This window comes from Kryptolebias marmoratus, linkage group LG1 (genome assembly GCF_001649575.2).
Source record: "Kryptolebias marmoratus isolate JLee-2015 linkage group LG1, ASM164957v2, whole genome shotgun sequence".
NCBI classification, from domain to species: Eukaryota; Metazoa; Chordata; class Actinopteri; order Cyprinodontiformes; family Rivulidae; genus Kryptolebias; species Kryptolebias marmoratus.
The window spans coordinates 18,794,808-18,815,482 of NC_051430.1; the positions used below are offsets into that span (position 1 = coordinate 18,794,808).

The 20,675-nt window shown below is 40.9% G+C and overlaps 1 protein-coding gene across 1 annotated transcript; it reads left to right on the forward strand.

Moving 5' to 3' along the window:
• Nucleotides 1-2,390: 2,390 nt before the first annotated feature.
• On the forward strand, nucleotides 2,391-18,004 carry rasl10a (RAS-like, family 10, member A). Its single transcript, XM_017413842.3, has 3 exons — nucleotides 2,391-3,455; nucleotides 15,170-15,294; nucleotides 16,964-18,004. Exons 1-3 carry the CDS (start codon nucleotides 3,240-3,242, stop codon nucleotides 17,232-17,234), a joined length of 612 nt encoding a protein of 203 aa, XP_017269331.1. The 5' UTR covers nucleotides 2,391-3,239; the 3' UTR covers nucleotides 17,235-18,004.
• The last annotated feature ends 2,671 nt before the right edge of the window (nucleotides 18,005-20,675 follow it).

Here is a 20,675-nt window from a genome sequence, read left to right on the forward strand (position 1 = left end):
TCTCCACACTTTACAGTCGTCGGTGACCTTTTCCCGTAGGTGGCCAGCTGCCGGCGGTTCCGACTTTAAACGTTAAGTTTTACATGCGAAGAGGCATCGAGTGCTCCTGAAGCCTGACTCGTTCCCAGCAGGACAGCAGCTCTGAAGCTGCAAACAAGATTTTTTTTTTTTTTTTAAGCTCAAAGTGCCTTTAAAAGCGTAACCAGGTCTTCCGCTGGTTGAGCTAATGTGGAACACAAACACTTTTCCTCTCAGATGGTGAAAGAGAAATGTGTTTTTTTTCAGCAACCAAGAGCTGCTGACCCGAAAACGTGAAACCCCCAAACCTGGGACAAGTCCGGTTATGTTCTGTAAACGATATCGATGATAATATTGATCCTCTGTGATGAAAGCTTCCCTACAGGGGGCGCCACCTCCTTGTCTTGAATGGTAAAAGTCTCAAATTTGGAAAAACGAGCACCAAGAAAACACTCGGAATAAAATAATTTCACTCCAGTGTTGGCTAGAAGGCACTCATAAACCAAAAAAATAATATAAAATAAGCCTGATGTGTTTTAATTTGGAACAAAAGCTACATTTTAGATTAAATGTGCACCTAAAAATGCCCAGAATTTGAATTTATGGAGCAGCCTTTACAAGAAACTCATTCCAGATTTACTCAGGTTTAATGTTGAAGCCAATGCCACACACATCTGACATGATTGCGTCACATTTGACTTTATTTCACATTATTCTGAAGCTCTGCAGGTTCAACAATCTATGAGATGATCAGACTAAGATCAGGTGCAGTAGAAAGATCATTTGGACATGTTAATGTCATATTTGATTGGGCGATAAAAAATATTGACATTTATATAGATTTGTCACTTGACATGCCCGTTTCTATTTTTTTCTATTGGACTGAATGTGTGTGTGTTGGAGGGCTTCAGTTAAACAGCCTTTATAGAATATAAGTTTCACAATGAGTGTAAAAACTAGGACATTAAAAATATTTTTTTCTGGTACAAAGTTGGGATGCTTGTAAACACTCTAAGGTGCAGGTTTCTGCTGGGCTGATGAAAAAGACTTACTGAATTTCGACATTAAAAATTTTATGAGGCTCATATATATATATATTTAATAAAATGACCAATGTGTAACTTTAATAATAAAATCCCAAACAGAAATAATTAGCACCAGCTCTGGTTTAATCCTCACCTTTGTAAGAATCCATAAATCTATGACTGTGTTCTGGTCAAATTTGACTCTTTTGGACATTTTCTCCCTGGAAAAACAAAACAGAAGTTATTTCCTTCGATCTGGTTTACATTTTCATGACTTTGTTCACACAGATCATCTGAACAGCATAAATAAAATGTTATAATATTCAATAATTTTGGATGTTTTATTGAACTTTGTTATGCCTTTGGTCAAAAATGACTCCTCATTAGAAAAAACTGTGAGACATTAGGTGTGTAAAATTGACCTGAGCAGATGGACATAATTCCTTTCCTACATCCTCAGGTTTATTTGTTTCTGAGTGGACACACACACACACACCCCAGTCCCTATTTTGGCTCCCATGGCAACACCTGCAGGAGTCTGTCCCTAACGGCGCCTTCCCCCCCATGAGAACCACACCTGTTGGCTTTCACACAAACACAAGCTTGTTTAAACACCGTGGAGCTGATCTCACAGGTCTTCTGCATGAAGAATTTTCTGAGGCCTTTTTCTCACAACTCATTCTGTGGCAGCACGACGAGCAGCGATGCAATGCTGCTGAGGCTCTCTGTCGTTTTTTGAATCATGACTGGCGAGGAGAAGGAGGGCCAGGAACCCTGGAGGAGAAAGAGCCAGAAGTTGGAGACGGCACAGAATCCAGATGTGGATCAGTAAGGAAGAGGGCCCCGCAGAGGTTTCTGCTGCATTCTTTACAAGGAATCTAACAGCTGTTGTGGTCAAAATAACCTACAAAAGATATATTTATTTATTTATTTGATGATTGAGGCCTGCAGGTCATAAAAAGTTGCTAAAAAAGATCCATCACATCATCAGTGGATCTCACGTGCCTTATCCTGGTTACAAGAGCTTTGATGGAGAGCTGATCATTTTCCTGATGTCAGAAGCTCCTCTGCAGTTCTTCTGAAGGACGTGTGAGATGTGTTATTTTGTATCCCTCACACCTGTCCGCTGTGGTGTTTGATGGCACACTAACCCTGCTCTGCCTCACGCACCCTGTCCACGAGCTAATAAGTCACCAGATATGATGTCCGGTCTTCTGCTCGACACACACACACACACACCATGTGATGACATACAGTGTGTGGCCTGCTCCTTTGCCATTTCTTCTGCGGCGTATGGGAGCTCCAAGCTTTCACACGCTTTGCGCACGACATGATCCTATTGGAGGAGCAGTGCAGGGGATATTAGTGATGATAGAGAGAAGAGGAGGGGGAGCTCCTGTCTCTCCGACAGCACAGACACACACACACACACACACAGCTCCTCATCAGACTCCAGATGCCTTCACAGAGAACGCGCCTCCGTCGACTCCGTGGATCGCTCCTTCTTCCCTCTTGAATCCCGCCGGTGATCTTTGTGCAGCCGGGAGGTGTTTTGTTTGCTTGCTTGTTCCTCTCGTGCCATTTTAGAGCACGTGGGGGAGCTTTATTTACGAGCCCCGCTGCTGTGCGCCTTCCTCCTCCTCCCCCTCCTCGGATATGGTGGTGATGATGATGATGATGATGATGGAGGAGCGCGGCGGTCGGTGGTGCATCGCTGGGAACGAGTGAGAGGAGAGGAGGCGCAGAGAGGAGATCATCCATGAAGACAGAGAAAGCTCGGAGCCCGGATCCCCGGGTAGGACCAGGTCCGACAGGAGGCGGGAATTAAGGGCGGACTTTAATGCTCCCTCTCCGGGGAAGAGCTTATGGCAGGGGGTTGCCCCCCCAGAAAAAAGTGTTTCTCGTGGAGGCAGCGAGATTCCCTCCATTTGCGCGATGATGATGGATATGATGATGATGGTGGAGCCTAATTTCTGACAATCTGCGGCAATCTCACCTGGGAGATAAAAGTTTCCTGTTTTTTTTTTTCTTTTCTTCTTCTTCTTCTTCTTAGTAAAGGTGTATAATATCTCGAGGCTGCGGGGTTGAATTCCGGCGCAGCAGCTGTGTGTGTGAGAGCGTGCGCGCGCGCGTGTGTTTCCGGACATCTGTCTCCGCTGCCGTCGCTGTCCATGGTGCTGAAGCCGCGCTCCGAGGATGGTGGAGACGCTGAGTATCGCGGTGATCGGTGCTCCCGGGGTGGGCAAAACTTCTATCATCCGCCAGTTCATCTATAACGACTTCTCGGAGGCGTACACGCCGACCCGGAGCAGATACGTGCACAGACCCTCCGTCATCCTGAACGGGAACATGTACGAGCTGAAGGTTTTGGACGTCCCGCCAATCACCTCTTTCCCCGCGAGCGCCAGTCAGGTAAGGTGTCGTACTTCCCCCCCACAAAAAATCAGTCAACTTCAGCAGCAAAACTAAAAAGCTTCTCCATCTCAGCTTAAGACAAGATAACAGCTTTATTTATTCTTCTTTCACTATCAGATGTCTTTACTAGTTGCCATGGAGACTGACTTAAAGCCTTGGAGCTGTACTTGGTTCAGCACTCACACTGTTGTTTTCCTGTTTTTTATTTATTTATGTATTATTTTTTGCAATCTGCAGTAACTGTTTCTGCATACTTTTTTATTATTATTATTTATTAATCCAAATAACAAAACGCCCAGCTCATTCAGGAGATGACTGCTGGGACTTTAGTTTTTTTTTAATACAACTTTTATAGTTTTACAAAATATTTAATGGTAGGGCAAAGTAGGAAGTCAAACATAGCGACGGTTGTTCAGATGATGAAGTCTGAAGGCGTTTACTCCAGTAGTTTTTCGGATATTTTGACACACAATTCTGAAGCGCGGGTACGCACTCAATGTAAACAAAGCGCCTTTGTCTGCACACATTTCTCAACAAGTCTGAGCGTGATACCATCAGAACTGTCGAACACTGACGTCTCAGTCGGTGACCTATTTTCAGTCACTTCCGCTGTTTCTGTGGGTAAACAAACACAAGGTAGTCGGCAGCGTTTGCAAGTTTTTAATTTAAGAACACATTAACCACCAATATGGGGGATAAAATATGCAGATTTTGCTTTAGACTTTATAAGGTCTTCATGACTTTGCAATGAGTGCCTTTAACTTTTCCTTTATAAAGATTAATCTCTTTGATATCTGCTGCAGCAAACTTGCCCTGCTTCTGTCTTCCTATTCTGCTTTCAGTTTGTAGCTACTGTTCTGCTTCTTTTAGCTTTATCAACTCATTTATAGCTTCTTCAGCACTTTCAACACTCAGCCTTCACGCTACGTTTGTGCAGAAAATGCAGCTTCTCTGTTTTGACTATAAACTCTCTCAGCCCCCTCACGAGAGGAGAATGAAACATTTGAATCACTCATAAAGTGTCCTCGGCAGACTTCTAGCCATAAAAAGATGCAATCAGGTATATTCAAATGAGCTGATTACGTATGCTGCACCGAACCTGCTTCAGCTCTTTAAAAATACAGCAGACTGGCCTTTATTTCATGGCCACAGGTCAGATGCTGCAACTAATTAGTTTGAGGAGACAAATGAATGCAGAATTATGGTGGAAAAATGGATTTGTCTTTTTCGTCTGTAAAAAAAAAGGAAATTGAGTGGAAAATCAAGGTTGTTTTATTTCTCAATGCTCCTCTTTTCTCAGATGCTGTAACTCTTCCTCCACCCTGCACTAGACCCCTTTTAGTGCTGTAAATACAGCACTTTGACGCTGGGAGAAAACATCTTTTCAAAGTGTCGTATGAGGCTCCACCGGCTTGAGTTAGCTTTGTTAAATCCTAAATCCAGCCTTTGTGTTGCCGTTCCTCCGCCGTGGAAACACAAAGAGGGAATTTAGAGGATTTTAAAATGCTCATAACTTGGGAAGAAACCTGCTTAATTTGTCAAAATCGGACTCAGGCATGGCATTTTATTCAAATATCCCTAAGAGTGGATTTTCTCATCTTTTACAGAATTTTTTATTATCAGGTGATCTCCTCAGGATAAAGTTTGTGTTGTGAAGAAGACAAACTTTGACACGCAAAATGCGAACCTAATTCCTCTCAATATCCTTAGAGAGACGTGCATCCCCTAAAGAAGTGCTTATCGCCTACTGCCTTTCATGCCAGAGTTTTAGACAAGGAGCATCTTATGGTGAAAGAATAACTGAGTTGTAGCGTTTTGGTCAAACCCTAAACACCTCTTTATTCACACTCTCATGCGATATCACAAGATGCCACTCTTACAGTTTGGGTGGTGAATGACTCTCAGCGCATGCCACACCAAATTTAGCTCAATATCTGTAAAAATGACTGAGCTGTAGCCATTTTTGTTCTTGCTACGGTTGATTTACCATGGAAGCCATCTCTAAGTGAATTGTCTCCAAAGGTTGATCAGTTAGCTGTACTGAGTTTCACTAAAATCCATCCAGTGGCTCATGAGATATTTTGATAACAGAAAACGGGATTGACACCAACAGTTAATGCTAAGATCTTGTGTAATGGATAGCACTTGAAGTATGTGCTGTGAATGACTCTCACCAAATTTTAGCTTAAAGTCTGTTAAATTAGTTGACTTATCGCCATTTGTGTGTTTTCTAAGATCCTTTCGGCGGAAGGCTCTATAGTGCGTCCTCGTTCATATTATGTGGTCCTTGGAAATTAAAGAAAAACACTTCTGTGTTGACTTGCAGTGCATGTTTGACCCCCTCTGCAGCCTCGTTTGAGAGGCTGTGATTCTTTCCTGATAAAAACCTCCAGGGTCATCACACCGACCTGTCAATTACTGCTGTGAAAATCTCTCCTTTTCTCTCACCTTCACAGTAAAACCGTGGTTATCTGACCGAGCAGGGCGCAGCAAACGAGCAGCTCGAATGACAAAGGGGGCTTTTTTTTCTGAAGAACACAGAAAACATCTGACAGCCTCGCCTAAGAGGCAGGAGGAGCAATCTTCCTGTCAGAATTACACCCAGCTCTTCCTTCTTTTTGTTTTACAGAGCCAACGTTTTGTTGGGAGGTGATAAGACTTCTGCAGAGAGCTGCATTGTTTGCCACCCACAGAGACCCTCTGTAAAGTTTTTCAGCTAAATGGTCTATAACTCCCCCACCCCCGCCCTCTCCACACACACACACACACACACACACACACACCCTCCACCACCCTTCCATCAGGGAACAAACTGGTGGGTGTGAGCAGAGAGCAGGGAGAAGACAAGATGTGTCTCATGAGTTTAAGTGTGGGAGTGTGTGTGTGTCCCAAAAGGTTGAGTCACGTTAACAAGCCTTTCAGTGTTGTATCATATTCATTTGGTTCATGCTCACTGGAGGTGCCCACACTCCCCTCCCCCCACTTCCATTTGGCAGGGAGAGAAAGGATTAGCCGATTGCCTCTACAGCATTTCTACCCGACAGATATACGAGTCTTCATTTGCAGAGGAACAAACCTGGGAGGTCTGCTGCACTTTTTCCTCCTCTTCTCCGCTCATATCCTGCTCGTTCCCCAGCTCGCATGTCGTTTACGTCCTCTGTTAGCGCCGGTGGGGCTTTTCTGACTCACCGCACCTCTCTATGTTGACCCCCGCTGGCAGAAACATGCAGCCTTAGTGAGGGGGGCAGCGGCTATCCTGAACGGCACAAAGAACCATGATGCACATTTACTCTGTGAGTGCAACAAATTGAATTAAAGCATTGCTTCCCTGTTTGAATACTGCTGGGAATAAAGCCCTAATAGAGGACTGAGAGGCTGCAGTCAGTTAGGAACTTTGCAAATACTTGAATGGATGCTGGTCACAGTAAGGGTTACCACATGAGGTTTATGAGACGTCCTCTTAAATTTGTGAGGAAGAAGCTGGAGAACGGAGTGAGCCAGTAACGCCTCCACACTGGTGCAGCTTTTCTCATCATCTTAGATTATATTTGAAAAGTGCCAACAATCCTATTGTGACCCCATTTCAACCAACTGATTTCGACACCTGCATGTACTAGATGCAGGCATGATTTTGATGATTTTTTTTTAGTGATGCTATGACGGTTTAATGATTTGTTTGCTTTGCTGTATGTCTGATAGTAGAGCTTATAGCAGACATGTGTCACAGGGTGGAAATAAGATGCAATGACAGATCGATTTGAGCCTGATGGAGCATTCAGTGTAATTGTTCTTGTTCTTCTTTCTTGCTTTCTTTCTTTCTTTCTTTCTTTCTTTCTTTCTTTCTTTCTTTCTTTCTTTCTTTCTTTCTTTCTTTCTTTCTTTCTTTCTTTCTTTCTTTCTTTCTTTCTTTCTTTCTTTCTTTCTTTCTTTCTTTCTTTCTTTCTTTCTTTCTTTCTTTTTTTCTTTCTGTCTTTCTTTGTGCCATAATGTATCTCCATGGCTTCCTCCCACTTGACATACTCCCTCTCTCCCTTTTTCTCTCTTCTCTTCTCTGGACATTTTCTCAGTTATCTCTGTAAATACTCCGTGTGATAACAGCACGGGCATGATAACATTTTATGTAACACGTTGTGTCATTTTGACTCTCGCAGATGCAGTCGAAATATATGTGCATCTGTTGAGACACACAGGAAATAAAATTTTGATGGCGATCTCTGTCGTTTGGGGATCTTTTTCTGCGTCTGAGAAAACTTTACATATTCAACATTGTTGCTCGTAACGCAGCAAGAACTTACTACGGTTTTGTAGAGAACTAGCAGTTTAATTATGGTTCTCAGTCACTGTGCAAACATTTTAATCCGTCTGTGTTGAGGCAGGTGGTCCGAATGCAACTGCATGTCAGTGCATGTGAATCCCTGCCACGTGCAATATGGAGAAAGCAAACTTCCAGATTTTCTTCCACTCAACAAACATAGTTCTTCTACTAACAAACGTCCAATAAAAATAAGAGGAAACCCAGATGCCATATTGTTCTGCTTTTCCTAAGATGATAAGATCAAGAAGCATCTTGAACGGCTCAAATTTAAAATTTACCCTCAGTTTCTGCTACGTTTCAGACTGAGACTCTGCTGCTCGGGTGTGCAGGGTTTTAGATTCATTTCAAGTTTAACTGATCAAGAAAAATACATAAAACAATTCAACTAAATAATATAGATGCTGCTTTGTAGGGCTTCTAGCCAGTGGTTAATCTGCAGACCCACGGCCTGGTTAGGCTTTAAAACAAGTCTAATCTTCAGCATTCTTTATGTAGAGATAAAATATATAGATAAAATATAATAGATATTAAAATATGCAAAACAAAATGTATGTTTTAGTACGAAGAAAGGATTTCACTTCAGTACCTTTAAAAGTCTCAAAGAGCTGAAAAGCACTCAGTCATGAATTAGTATGTGTCACTAATGTGCATTTCTTGTGCACCTGTTGTCAACATGGTGACACGTTGTCAGGCCTTTCTAAGGGTTTTCTGTTTTTTTTTTAAATTATTTTTTTGTCACGATCTTTTCAAAACTTGCTTCCTGTTTTTATGAAATATTTCCCCCACATCTCATTGCTTTAACAACAACTGGGACATCTAATTAAAGTTAATAACTCTGCTCATAGAGCGCAAATTGAAACAATTATTATTGACCTTTTTCTCATTATTTCTATTTGCAAACATCATTAAGTTAAGAAGTCAGGAGCTTATTAATACAAAGTAGGCACTTTGTTTAAGAGTTAGCTGATGAGACGGATCCAGTATCACTCTCCTAAAGAAGATGAAATTTGAAAATGAAACTCTTGCAATGCTCAGTTGAGCTAATGGTACTGAATGTAACCTTCCATTTTCCGACACTATACATTTCACTATTTAAAGAAAGAGACATAATTTTAAAAAGTACTAACCCTGCAGATGAAAAGTGGATTACATAACCTTCGGACAGAGCCAGGTTCCTTGTGCTTTTAGCTTTTTATTCAGCGGAAATCAAACTCTATATCAGAGAGCCAGGGAGCATGCATTAATCATTTCAAACTAATATTTTATAGCTGTTTTTATAAGTTTCCCTGTTAGCTTTTGTTTCGGGTTGACGATTCACCTTAACTTTCTGTGATTCCTGAGAACCAAAGGAAAAAAATTTAAAAAACTCCACCAAAGACCAACGTATCCTACAATTTTGAAACTGAATTTCCTGCTGCAGGTCATCATTGATTAATGGAAATTTTCCCATCAGGGCTTGTAATAGATTTTAAGTGTGAGCCAGGCAGAGTGGCCTTTGGATGACACTTCCTTAATTGCTCATCACCCTTCCTCCGCCACGTTACTCTCAGCGTCCCTCCTGTGCTTGAGCATTATCCATCACAACCACGCATACCGTTAGGACCCCCGTCCCACATATACACACACACACACACAACAGCTTTCTGTCCCAGTCTGCAGGAGACAGACCACGTCCCCGCTGTCGTCAGGGAGACACATTCAGTTTGGGTTTTGAGGAGCGAAGGATGAGATGCTCTTTTTGATTGAAGGATGCAGACGGTGGCACCACACTTCACTTTCACGCTCCCACACTCTCACATCCTGCAAGCACACACAAATAAAACTTGCCCACACACACACACACACGTGCAAGGACACACAAACACACGTTCACATTTTTTGCGTTTACTGGCTCCGCATCTGCAGCAAACTGCTGCACCGTCTTGTTTCTTTTCCTCGCTTTGCCTGTGCTTCTTTTTGTTTGGGTCTGCAGACAGAAGTAGTGTTGCTTGTTCAAGCTCCGCCTCCACATTTAAAAACAGGATTTGGATGACTAAAAGATAAGAGATGAGAACATGAGCTGCTATTTTTAGGCCCTGAGATGTGAGGCAGCAGCTGAAGAAGCTGTGCTGCGTCTCATATCTTCATCTGCCTCAACCATCAGGAAAAGGACGAGCTGTGATGATATGTGTTGTAAGGGCAGGAAGGATATCTTGTTGATCTGCCAAACATCACAGAGGTTGAATTTAAATTATATTAGACGCTAATAAAAAGTTACATAAGAGTCAAGAGGCTTGAAATGATTCAAACTAGATGCAATATTTTATCTAAAAGTTGCTGAAAACTTGGAAAGTGAAGGGATCTTGGTTTTCACAGCACAGTCTCACATTCTTCTTCACATTTGACTGTAGTGATCTTACACATTTCGCCCCCATTGTTGATCAGCCCCATCCTGCTCGTGTGATGCTGCTTCTTCCTGCTGACACAAACCCATAAATAACTCCTTCCAAGCTAAATGTAGGCAAATTAATTCTCATCAAAGTGCTGACATTATCAGCAGCATCATCACACACCGATCATTGCCTTTTCCCCCTCTGCTTCCTTCCCTGGCACAAATTATCAGTCTCCCTCAACTTCGGCTGTGCAGAATGGTCATTTAAAAAGCCCATTTCCCCACCAACCTTTACAGCAATGTGATTACATTTGCCGTTTAGAATTCCTATTTCAAGTTCCTGCAAAAATTAGCTAAATTAATATGAACGCCACCTGGAAAATCAATTTGAAGCAAGTTCCTTTGTATCATTGTGCTATGCGTGCATGACATATCAGCTTGCATTTTGATTAAATGCATAATTTTTAAATAATGTGTAAATTAGCATTTTGATATATGAGTTTTCAAAGCCAAAGCTGTACAGTAAACAGTGCTCTAGAAGAAGCCAAATGCTGGTTACATTTGACTCTGCTCTGTCACTTTTCACTCTTCAGTTTGATAGCATAATGAAATAAAGACCTGGCAGTCCTTGCAGGAATGCATATCGCCCGTTTCCTTTCATGGTACAGTTTAAAACTGAGAGCAATAATGTAAGATCTCTTGAGATGTGTTAGTGCTCAGAGTGTTTGTTGTTCAGGACTCCAACTTTATCCAAACATCTGTAAAACTGACTGAGTTGGTGCCACAAAGTTGATCAGCTGTGGCGGCCATCTTGAATTGGGTCGACTACAAAAGGTGATGAGTTGTAGATGCACATCCAGAGATTACTTTCTGAGAGTTTCATTGAAATCCATCCAGTGGTTCATGGGATATTTTGCTAACAAGACAAACAAATAAGTATACACAGACATGGGAAAAACTTTATCGCTCTTTTGGCTTCGGCTGGGGGTTGATAACCATCTGTCGATGTGTTGTTGATGTAAATTGAACACTTCTGATGTCACACAGGTTGACATAATCAGTTTGTTGTGCACAACATAATGTTATTGCTACTCGTATACTTTTCATTTAAAGAAGTCATTAAAAAGTTTTTATTGTTTTTTTTTATCTTATCTGGAAAAGAGCTCTTTTGACTTTGCTTATTTTACCGCATTATCTTGAGACATATTTGCATCACATTGTACATTTGTTACATGGGCTTAGTTTGATCCGCTTTTAAACAAAGAAATAGCAGCTTTTTGTGTCCGACCAATCAGAGCTGAGAGGAGGTGGCGAGCCTTAAGGCCCTCTCTCTCTCTCTCTCTCTCTCACACACATACACACACACACACACACACCAAACCAACCTCAGAAATCTGTGGAGATAAAACTCCCCCCGGCTGTGTTCCTTCACATCAGCTGCTTCTGGGCTAAAATAACAGAACCTGTGAAAAGAGTTGCTTGTTTTTGAGACATGGGGATGGCAGACGGGCTCGGGTGTGATGAGTCGGGTTTGCTCTGTGTAATACTGTCACCTCACTTCACATGCATTCATCTGCTGACAAATTAAACAGAGAAAGTATTATGAAGTTATTTTACTTTTTACAACTAGAGTCACTATCTGGGACATTTCATCATTACTTTTTTTTAAATCAAAAACAAAACAAACAAACAAACAAACAAACATAAATTGGATCCAAATGTTAGACAAACTAAAAAAATGTGACAGTTTGTGCACATGCTATTTCATTATTTCTCATTACACAGGTACTTGTGTAAAATTCTGTGGCACAAAAGGTGGCAGCAGCAGTTAGCTGTAGCACTCCTGGTGCAGTCTGGGGCATGTTTGATAGGAATGTCATGCACTGAAATACTTCTCGTGGAATAACCATATAATACAACACTGACGGTGGTGTAAAGGTTTATAAAATAGCTTTTGCACAAACCACTATGAATTGTTAGATTTTAACATAACAGCAATCCACTTTGGCCTTGGAGCTCCTCAGATTAGCTGTTAGCTCATCGGTCTGGTCTGATTTAAACTCTATTCTTCTGAGCTGAGGCTGTTCAAAGAGCTATCTACAACAGGTAAGATATTCACTGTTTGTTCATAACCTTTCGAACCCCGCTTCAAAAGATATGAACTCTCTTTTCCAAAAAGAGTTTCTGAAGAAACATGGTCATAATATACAGTATGAAGAGCTTTTTAAAAAAGCATAGAATTCTGTTATAACCAAAAATAACATCCTAAATCTTTAAAGGAGCATGAATAATGCATTATTTAGCTTAAAAGATGCTGGAAGGCAAACTTTGTTCCCTTTAGATGGAGCCGGGCAGACAGTTTTTATCTGCTTCTGGGCTTTTTCTGAAGTCATGCTGCAACTGACAGATGATTTCAGTGAAAATATTGTGAAAGGAGCAAATTTATTCTCAGCTATGAAAGCGTGTGGTTTTCCCAAAGGTTAAGGTACTCCTCCTATGATAAACTCCTTAAACAGTTCTTCATCTAAAAATATGGCAAAAAAAAAAAGTTTCTGTATTGCTGCAGTTGAATCATATCTGGTGGAAGTGAAATTCATGAAAACGAGCTAAACTGGGTTCATGGCGGTCTCAGACACCCAGGTCCCTCATTAGCAGTGCGCAGGAACACCAGAGGTTATGTTGACACCCTGTCGGTTCATCCCTTGATCCGTCGCTGCCTTTTTCATCTTTTCAACATTCTCTCAGGCTCGTTTTTTCCCCTTGTTTCCCTCCCTCAGCAGAGCCTTTTCCCCTCTATTTCCCTCTTTTATCAGATCAAATGTTTACAAATTCCTCTTGTGCTGTTTGAGGCTGTAAGGTCGGCGATGAGCTTAAACAGAAGAATGGGTCACCATGTCTTTATTGAAACAAATGTCCTCCGGTAAAACACTATTAATGCACACGCTTGCGCTGCGTGCTTTAATTACAATTTGGAACTCATTAGCATCAAGCAAAGTGCTGTTTACTATACTGCATGTGATAAAGCCTAGCCAAGCGGCAAACGGTAGTAAAACTGTTCCCTTTTCTTCTGCTGACACAGAAGGTTTTGCGTAACCTCCGTCATTGTCCTTGAACATGTGTAGCTAGGGAGACAGAGCAGTGTTGTTTTGGGGGTGGGTGGTGAGCACCAAATGACTTCATTTCAGAGTGTGAAGCTCCAAGAGTCATGCCAGTTCTGAGAGATTATTCACTGTGCACTTCCAACTACAGCAGAAGCAGGCAAACTGTGACACGGAGCCAACGAGCTTCAGAAATGTTACAGGAACACAGAGAGCACATGCTGTTCAGTTAGCTGCCCTCTGTTAGCTGCTAACGTGAGCTAAGCTAATCAGTCAGTGAACATTTACAGGGAAAGACTCACACGTTTAAATTTATTTTCACAGGTCAACGCTCAAAGGTTTCTGTCAAGTTCGCTCATTTTTGAAGTGATGTTCTGTCTCATAGTTATTGGTGGTTAGTACAAATCAGCCATAGAGCGGGGAGCATGGAGAAAAGGGCAGAAGTCTTTGTTCAGGCTAATAGCTAGCCAAAGGAGGGCCCGTTTTATATTGCTTTTCAGGCTTATAAAACAACTCATTCTTTAAAAAACAATACATTGGTGGGGAAGAACTACTTTAGCTAATATTAAAATTCTACACCAGAGCTGGGTTGTATTCCCCTGTCATAGATCACTTATATAACAGGATCACCTCTCTGATTGAAATATTTGGCATTTCAGATTTTTTAATGTTTCTCTGACAGATTTTTTAAATTTATTTTTTCTGATTTAAAATCTAGTTGTGTTTTAAATGAACTCATCTGGGCCGACCTGAGCTCACCAGTGGGCCGAATGTGGCCCCCGGGCTGCCAGTTGAACAGCCTTGCTCCACACTTTAGCATGACACCCTGTGTTTAGTTTGTTGCTGTTTTCACAAACAAAACAACGTCCGTATTACAACCCAAACAAATGTATGTGTTCTGAGCATAGATAGACTATGTAATGGTTTGCGTCCTAACGCTGCTGAGTCCATCAGGAGTTGAGTAAACATTCGACTGACGAGACGCTGATGAGGTGGACTGACACGTTCAACAGCCTCAGCACCAGTGACATGATCCACACAGCATATCTATGCTCAGCACACAAACATTGATGTTGTAACACGAAAGCTGCCTAAACAAACAGATATTTGACAGAAGATCACTGTAAAAAATGACCATACTATCCCTTTATTGATGAAGTTTAAATTGCTTCTTGTTGTTAGTTTAAAAAAACTTGAAGAATGACGTATATGACAGACTCACACTCCTGTGTTTAGTCTTAGCAAAACTAAACTTAAAGCAATATTCAAGATATTTTCAATCTTACCTGTTGCAGATAGCTCTTTGAATTTTCAAAGAATGAGTACCTTTACACTTTTACCACTTTCAGATTCATGTTTAGATAGATTATAAACAGATAAGTCTATATTTTATTAAAAACGAGACTGAAACAAAAGTTGTGAAAAATATGAAACGTATTTTCAAGGTGGGTTGCTGTATTACCAGTCCAATACTCTTAACATACTTTAACTCAGACAGTCTACTAAACTCAACTCTAATAACCTTATGATCCTAATATGAAACTAATGCAAAGTGTCTACATAAAAAACTAAAACTGAAGTTGACTTGAGATGCTCTGAAGATGTTTTGACAGCATTAAGGCCAGTAATTGATGAAAGTTCAGATTTTATCACCAAGCAACTCAGATGGTCATTAGAATGTGTCCTAATTAGGGACATAAATGTCCACACCCAATGTCAAAGCACTTTATCGACCAGCTTATGAAAAATATTTTACTGGATAAAAAGAAATTTTCTCAATCTTTCAAAAACAACACTGGAAAACTTTGATTTGAATAGAAACAAACCAGATGTAAGAATATCTTTAAAAAACATAGCAAATAAGTCTCTTGATCTTACATGTTTTTAATATATTTGTGTGCTTTTTTTTTTTGTCTGTGTCCTTAAGGAGTGGCTTGATTTGCGCTGCAGAGGTGTCCGCAACGCCAACGCGTACATCCTGGTGTACGACATCTGCTGCGTGGAGAGCTTCGAATACGTCAAAATGATCCGGCAACAGATTGTCGAGAACAGGTAAACTCGTGTCTTTAAATGCAACCTCTGACATCCTGCTCACCCTGACTGGTGATAATCTAACATATAGCTGACCTGCCACCTTTTTTGGAGGTAATAAAGCTATTTTAGGGCCTCCAACAAAGCCCTTCAGCGACTGTGGCAGTTATATTCAATCTTTTTGGGGAGATATCTTTTCATTTAGCACATTCCTCCTTGAAATCCTGACAGCTTTGTTATGACATTTGATATACCACCGCGGTACGAGTGCTGTCTAAGATGTCACTAGCGATTTAAGGAATCTTTGGGGGATATTTCTGCTTTAATTGGACAGAAGCAGAAAAAGAAAGATGCAGGGGTTGAGATCCACAGTGAAAGGCTAAAACCAGAAGGCAGAAAAAGACCCCAGAATAATCTGCTCGATCATCCTCAATCCTGGCGAACCTGAATATATTTACATATAGAAAGGCAGATTTGGGAACTTCATTTGTTTGCTGTGTTGTACATGACCAAACGGCCTTTCCACAGTTCGTCACCGCTTTCTTGGAGCTCCATGTTTATGGCCCAAGACAGAAACCTCATTATCGCCGGCGGGATGGCTCAATGCAAGAGGAATCCAAAACAGGAGTAATATACAATCCTCAGATCTGATGTCGGAATAAAAAGAGACGCAGAAACAGCTGAGAGGGGACATGAAATCATGAGTAATGGAGGTTTCCTGGCTTTTCTTTTCATACTTGTCACCAGGAAGGGATCCGGTTCTGCAGAAATCTCTTGGAAACCGGAGTAACAGCATTTTTTCTGTCCTATTTTTAAAGTTCTCCATCATGAAGCCTTTTCTTTTGAGCTCCTGACAGTGTTCTGACTTCATTTCCTCCAAGTTTTTATACACACACGCCTGCACAGATTCCCCCTCTGCAAAAATATTCAAGACTTCTTTAAGCCTATGTGAGGACAATATAAGGGGAAAAGAAAAAAAGTAGACCTCAGAGCTCAAAACTGTAATTTTAGTCCTTCTCTGTATGCAAGCTACCAGTCTATCTATGGAAATATGCAAATCCTTATCAGACAATGATGCTAACCTTTATTTAACAAAAGAAGAAAAGTTTAATTGATTAAGCGGCAGCTTTAATGGTTTAAATGTCTGCCTTGCCTTTGCTGTCACTTAGTCCGAGATTCATAATCCTGTTTAACACCTCTCAGTGAATTCTGCTTCACTTCAAGGATTACTTTAATAATCCGTACTCTTCAGTTAGTTTTCATGAAGACAAATGCTCTAAACTGAGCAGAAATCAATCTTAATTATTTCCTCTATCTTGATGTGAAAGTCTCAAAGGTTTCCTTCTCCAACGTTAATCAGACGGGTTTGGAAACTTGATGCGATTGTCCTACAGTTGATATTTTTAGTTGGACTCGGATTTGCAAAGAAACAGGCCTTGAGGGCCAAATTCCCAACTGTGTCTTGCTTGCCATACATTTTCATGTCTAATATTGCTGCAAGCCAGCTTCTGCAGAGTGTGGTGGGAGGCCCCTTGAGCCTGTGAGCTCTAATACTCCACTCTGCCCCCTCATACCTCTGAAGACACACACACACACACACATACAGTACACAGTGACAACCACTTTGACAAACACCAAGACGATAGCTGGTCTTTTTAATTTTTTTTTTCTCCTCATATTTTCTCTGCAGGGAAGGCAGCAGCAGCGAGGTGCCAATCCTGGTGGTGGGCAACAAGAGAGATTTGCAGCGGCAGCGCTTCATGCCCCGCAGGGCGGTGTCAGTCCTGGTGAAGAAGACCTGGAAGTGCGGTTACGTGGAGTGCTCTGCCAAGTTCAACTGGCACGTAGTCCTGCTCTTCAAAGAGCTGCTGGGCATCGCTGTGGCGCGGGGCATGCGCCAGAACCACACCTCCATCCGTCTGCAGGGGGCTTTACAGAGGAACCGCTGCACCGTCATGTGACCCCCCCCGAGAACTCCCTCCACCCAACACTCTCTCTTGAGTGCTGGGGGGAGCAGCACTGGAGAAAAGGACTTTTATCGTAATGGCTGGAAAATACCCTGTGGCCTCCTGCTTAACTGAGCTGATTTTTCATAATGAGGTTTATTTGACTCTTGCGCTGTAAAAGACACTAAAATAAACATTCACACATGGTCATCCAACCACTTCCGGTTCGAATTCTGCCCACTGTGTGGAAACAAGGAAGCAGGTAGAAGCAAAGGCAGGGGTAAACAAATTAACAAACAGCACATTTTTATTTTTCTTTCTCACATCAGCTTGACAGCTAAACATTTCAGGCTGTGCTTCCCAATGTAACACAGCATCTATAGTCTACATATCAGGTCTGCAACCGGGCCTGACAGCATGGAAGCTGTGCTTGTAAGACTCAAAACAGAAAGGCAGCAATATTATTTGAGTCTTCCTTTTAAATTTGTCTCATTCAGTAAGGTCAAAGACACAAGTTTACAACTGACGCTTGGATTTAATGAGGACATGAGGCCAATGATCCACAGAATCAAACGACCAAGATTAAAAATAATAACGTCCACAAAGGTTATCTCAAAATGTACATAGATGAATATAATTAGGTTGTGTTTTACTTTAGATCCAAGGAGGTAGCCTGAGTTTTTCTTTCCTCTTACATGTCCCTGTTACAAATTTGGCCTACAGTAAAGTTGTTTGTTCAGACCAAGGTTGTTTTAAGGTTGTCTTGCAGCAAAAAAAAAAAAAAAGTACTGCAGTCCCTTATTATGATGTACTGTGGGGCTTTAATCTGCTCCCTCTCCTCACTCAGTCTCTGTTTCAGATGAGTGCATTAAATCCGTGGATCTGTGGGACATACAGGAGGCTGCCTAAAACAGGAACCTGGTTTGTTTGTGTGCTTTATTTACTTTATTTGTGAGCAGCTTTGTGGGGAGCAAAATGTTGGACCCTACACGTTTAAGGTGTAGTTTCAGGGTTAATATACTGGAAAAAGGTTGAGGCTAGAGAAGGATTTAGTGATGGGTTTCCACAGAGATAGGTGTGTGTCTGTGTTTGTGTGTGAGAGAGGAGGTGGAGGAGACAAAGGGAGGCAGGTTTCATAGCTGACATTCAGGCAAGCAAAGGACAGACATGGCAAGATAGGAAGCAGATGTTGAAGCTTTGGATTAAAATGGAGCAATAAAATCCCACAGCGATGTCCCAGCTGACTGTATACCACTATGTTATAATAAAAAAGCATCATGCAGTTGATGTAATCCACCTGCACACAAGCATCCTACGAAAATAACTGACCAGAGCTTAACATATCCCACAAAATGCCCCTTCACAGATGCATTGATAAAGCTTTAATATCCCTATCTGAATACTATCTAAATGGTAATGTTGTGAGCTATTTTGTTTTCTTTAATTAGGCCAAGGTAGGTTACTTTGTGAATATGTCTAACCTCTTGTATATAAGAACGGTTTATAGAGTGGTTAGCTTGCATGCTTTTGTTGGTAGAGCCAACAGGTCAGGGTTTAATTGCACTGATGTGAAAATGTGACTTTGTGTTTAATTTTTGTATTACGTGGATTCCGAGCAGCTGAGTGTGAATGAATGCGATCATTTATTCACCGGCATGTGAGAGCACAAGCTCATGGTTTTCTTCAAATGTAGTGCTAACCCCTTCAGTCGGGCCAGATGGTTGCGTTGATGATTTTTTTTTATTTTCCCCTGTGGTTAAAAGAATATATAAAAATAAAAAAAGTAAGAGAAATATGTAGCAGAGATATGAGAAAGCGACAGTGTGTAGCATGAGTTCCCATCCGTTTGTTTGTGTGTGCATTTTTCAAATAAAAAGGGCTACTGTAATTTTTTTTATTTTAAAACACTGTATTTATTTTTATGGTATTAGTATGAGTAAATCTTTTTTGACACAAAAGGAATTAATAAATGCAATTGAGAAGCTTGTTCTGAGAACCTCTCAGTTCTGTTTCATTTTGACAACACTGCTATCTAGTGGTCAAACCTTGTTATTAGAAGCCAGAGCAGACAAGACTGAACAGTTTTCCACTTTCTAGATTTCTGCTTTAAATCTGTTCCTGCAGGTTTTCACGCAAAACTAAATGAACACCTCAGTGTTTTATTGAGTGGACTTTCATTTATGACTGTTGTCTTGGAAAGCAATGATTAATCATGTGCACTGTTCATAATGTTTAGGTTGAGAAAAGTTGAAGTACAGGCAAAAAAATGGTTTTTAAATCATAAATATCAAATTTTGAGATGAGGGTGGGGGTGGAAGACTTTGCACTATCCAGAAATTAAAAAAAGAAGAATTTTGGAAAGATGGCTTAAAAAATATTTGAATTTTAATACAGCGGAAAGACAAGCCAGGTCCCAAAAGGCTTGCTTTGAGCTCTAAGGTGACTGTAAATTTTAACAAATGAAAGTTTTTATTCAATTTAAAATTTAATTATTTATGAAAAAGGGGTATTTTGCATTCATTAACATACAGTGGGTTGCAAATATTCATCCCTTAATTCTTCAGTTTTGTTTCCTCACAGCCTGGAATTTATTTGGATTTTTAATTTTTTGAAAGCAATAATTCTCTCCAAAAATACTTCTGCTTATTGAAGTCAAAAGGAGAAATTTCAAAGTGTCAAATGATAAACACCTGATGTTGAGGGCTACTGCCAAGCAAGAGACTAAAGGACTCTCCACACAGATTAGGGTTGTTTTTTACTAAACCCTGAGCATCCCATGGAGCTCCACTTAATGATTATGGCACCACAGCAAACCTACTAAGAGAGAGTCATCCACCAAAACTCACTGACTGAACGAGGAGGGCGATAATCAGAGAAACATCCAGGAGACTCAAGATAACCCTGGGAGGATCTGTCCATAAAACCACTCTTATCTGCATAGCTGGGCTTCACGGGAGAGTGGCAGGAAAAAAAACAGTGTTTAAAGAAAAAAAAATCTGCACCATTTGGATGTTTTCCCTAAACATGTGGAGGATGGCACTGTGGTCAGATGAGACTAAACTCAAACTTTTAGGACATCGAGGACGACACCATGTCTGAGGCCAATCCACCACCTCTCATCATGCTGAGAACACTGTCTCTACAGTGAAGCATGGTGCTGGCAGCATAATGCTGTGGGGATCTGTGTCACAAGTGGTCAGAGTTAAAGTAATGATGGATGGAGCAAAATACAGAAAATGAACTTGCTTATAAGCAATTAATGGGTTTGAATTCCAGTCTGTAAGGCAACAAAATAGAAAGAATACCAAGAAGGATTTTGCAACCCGCTGTATAAATAAAATAAAGGTAAATGTATTGTAATAATATAAAGGGCTTTTTTATTGTCAGTCCTGTTGATCTTTATTTATTTATCTTGTAACAGGAACTCCAGAGGTGTTTTATGGTGGGAATATTAAC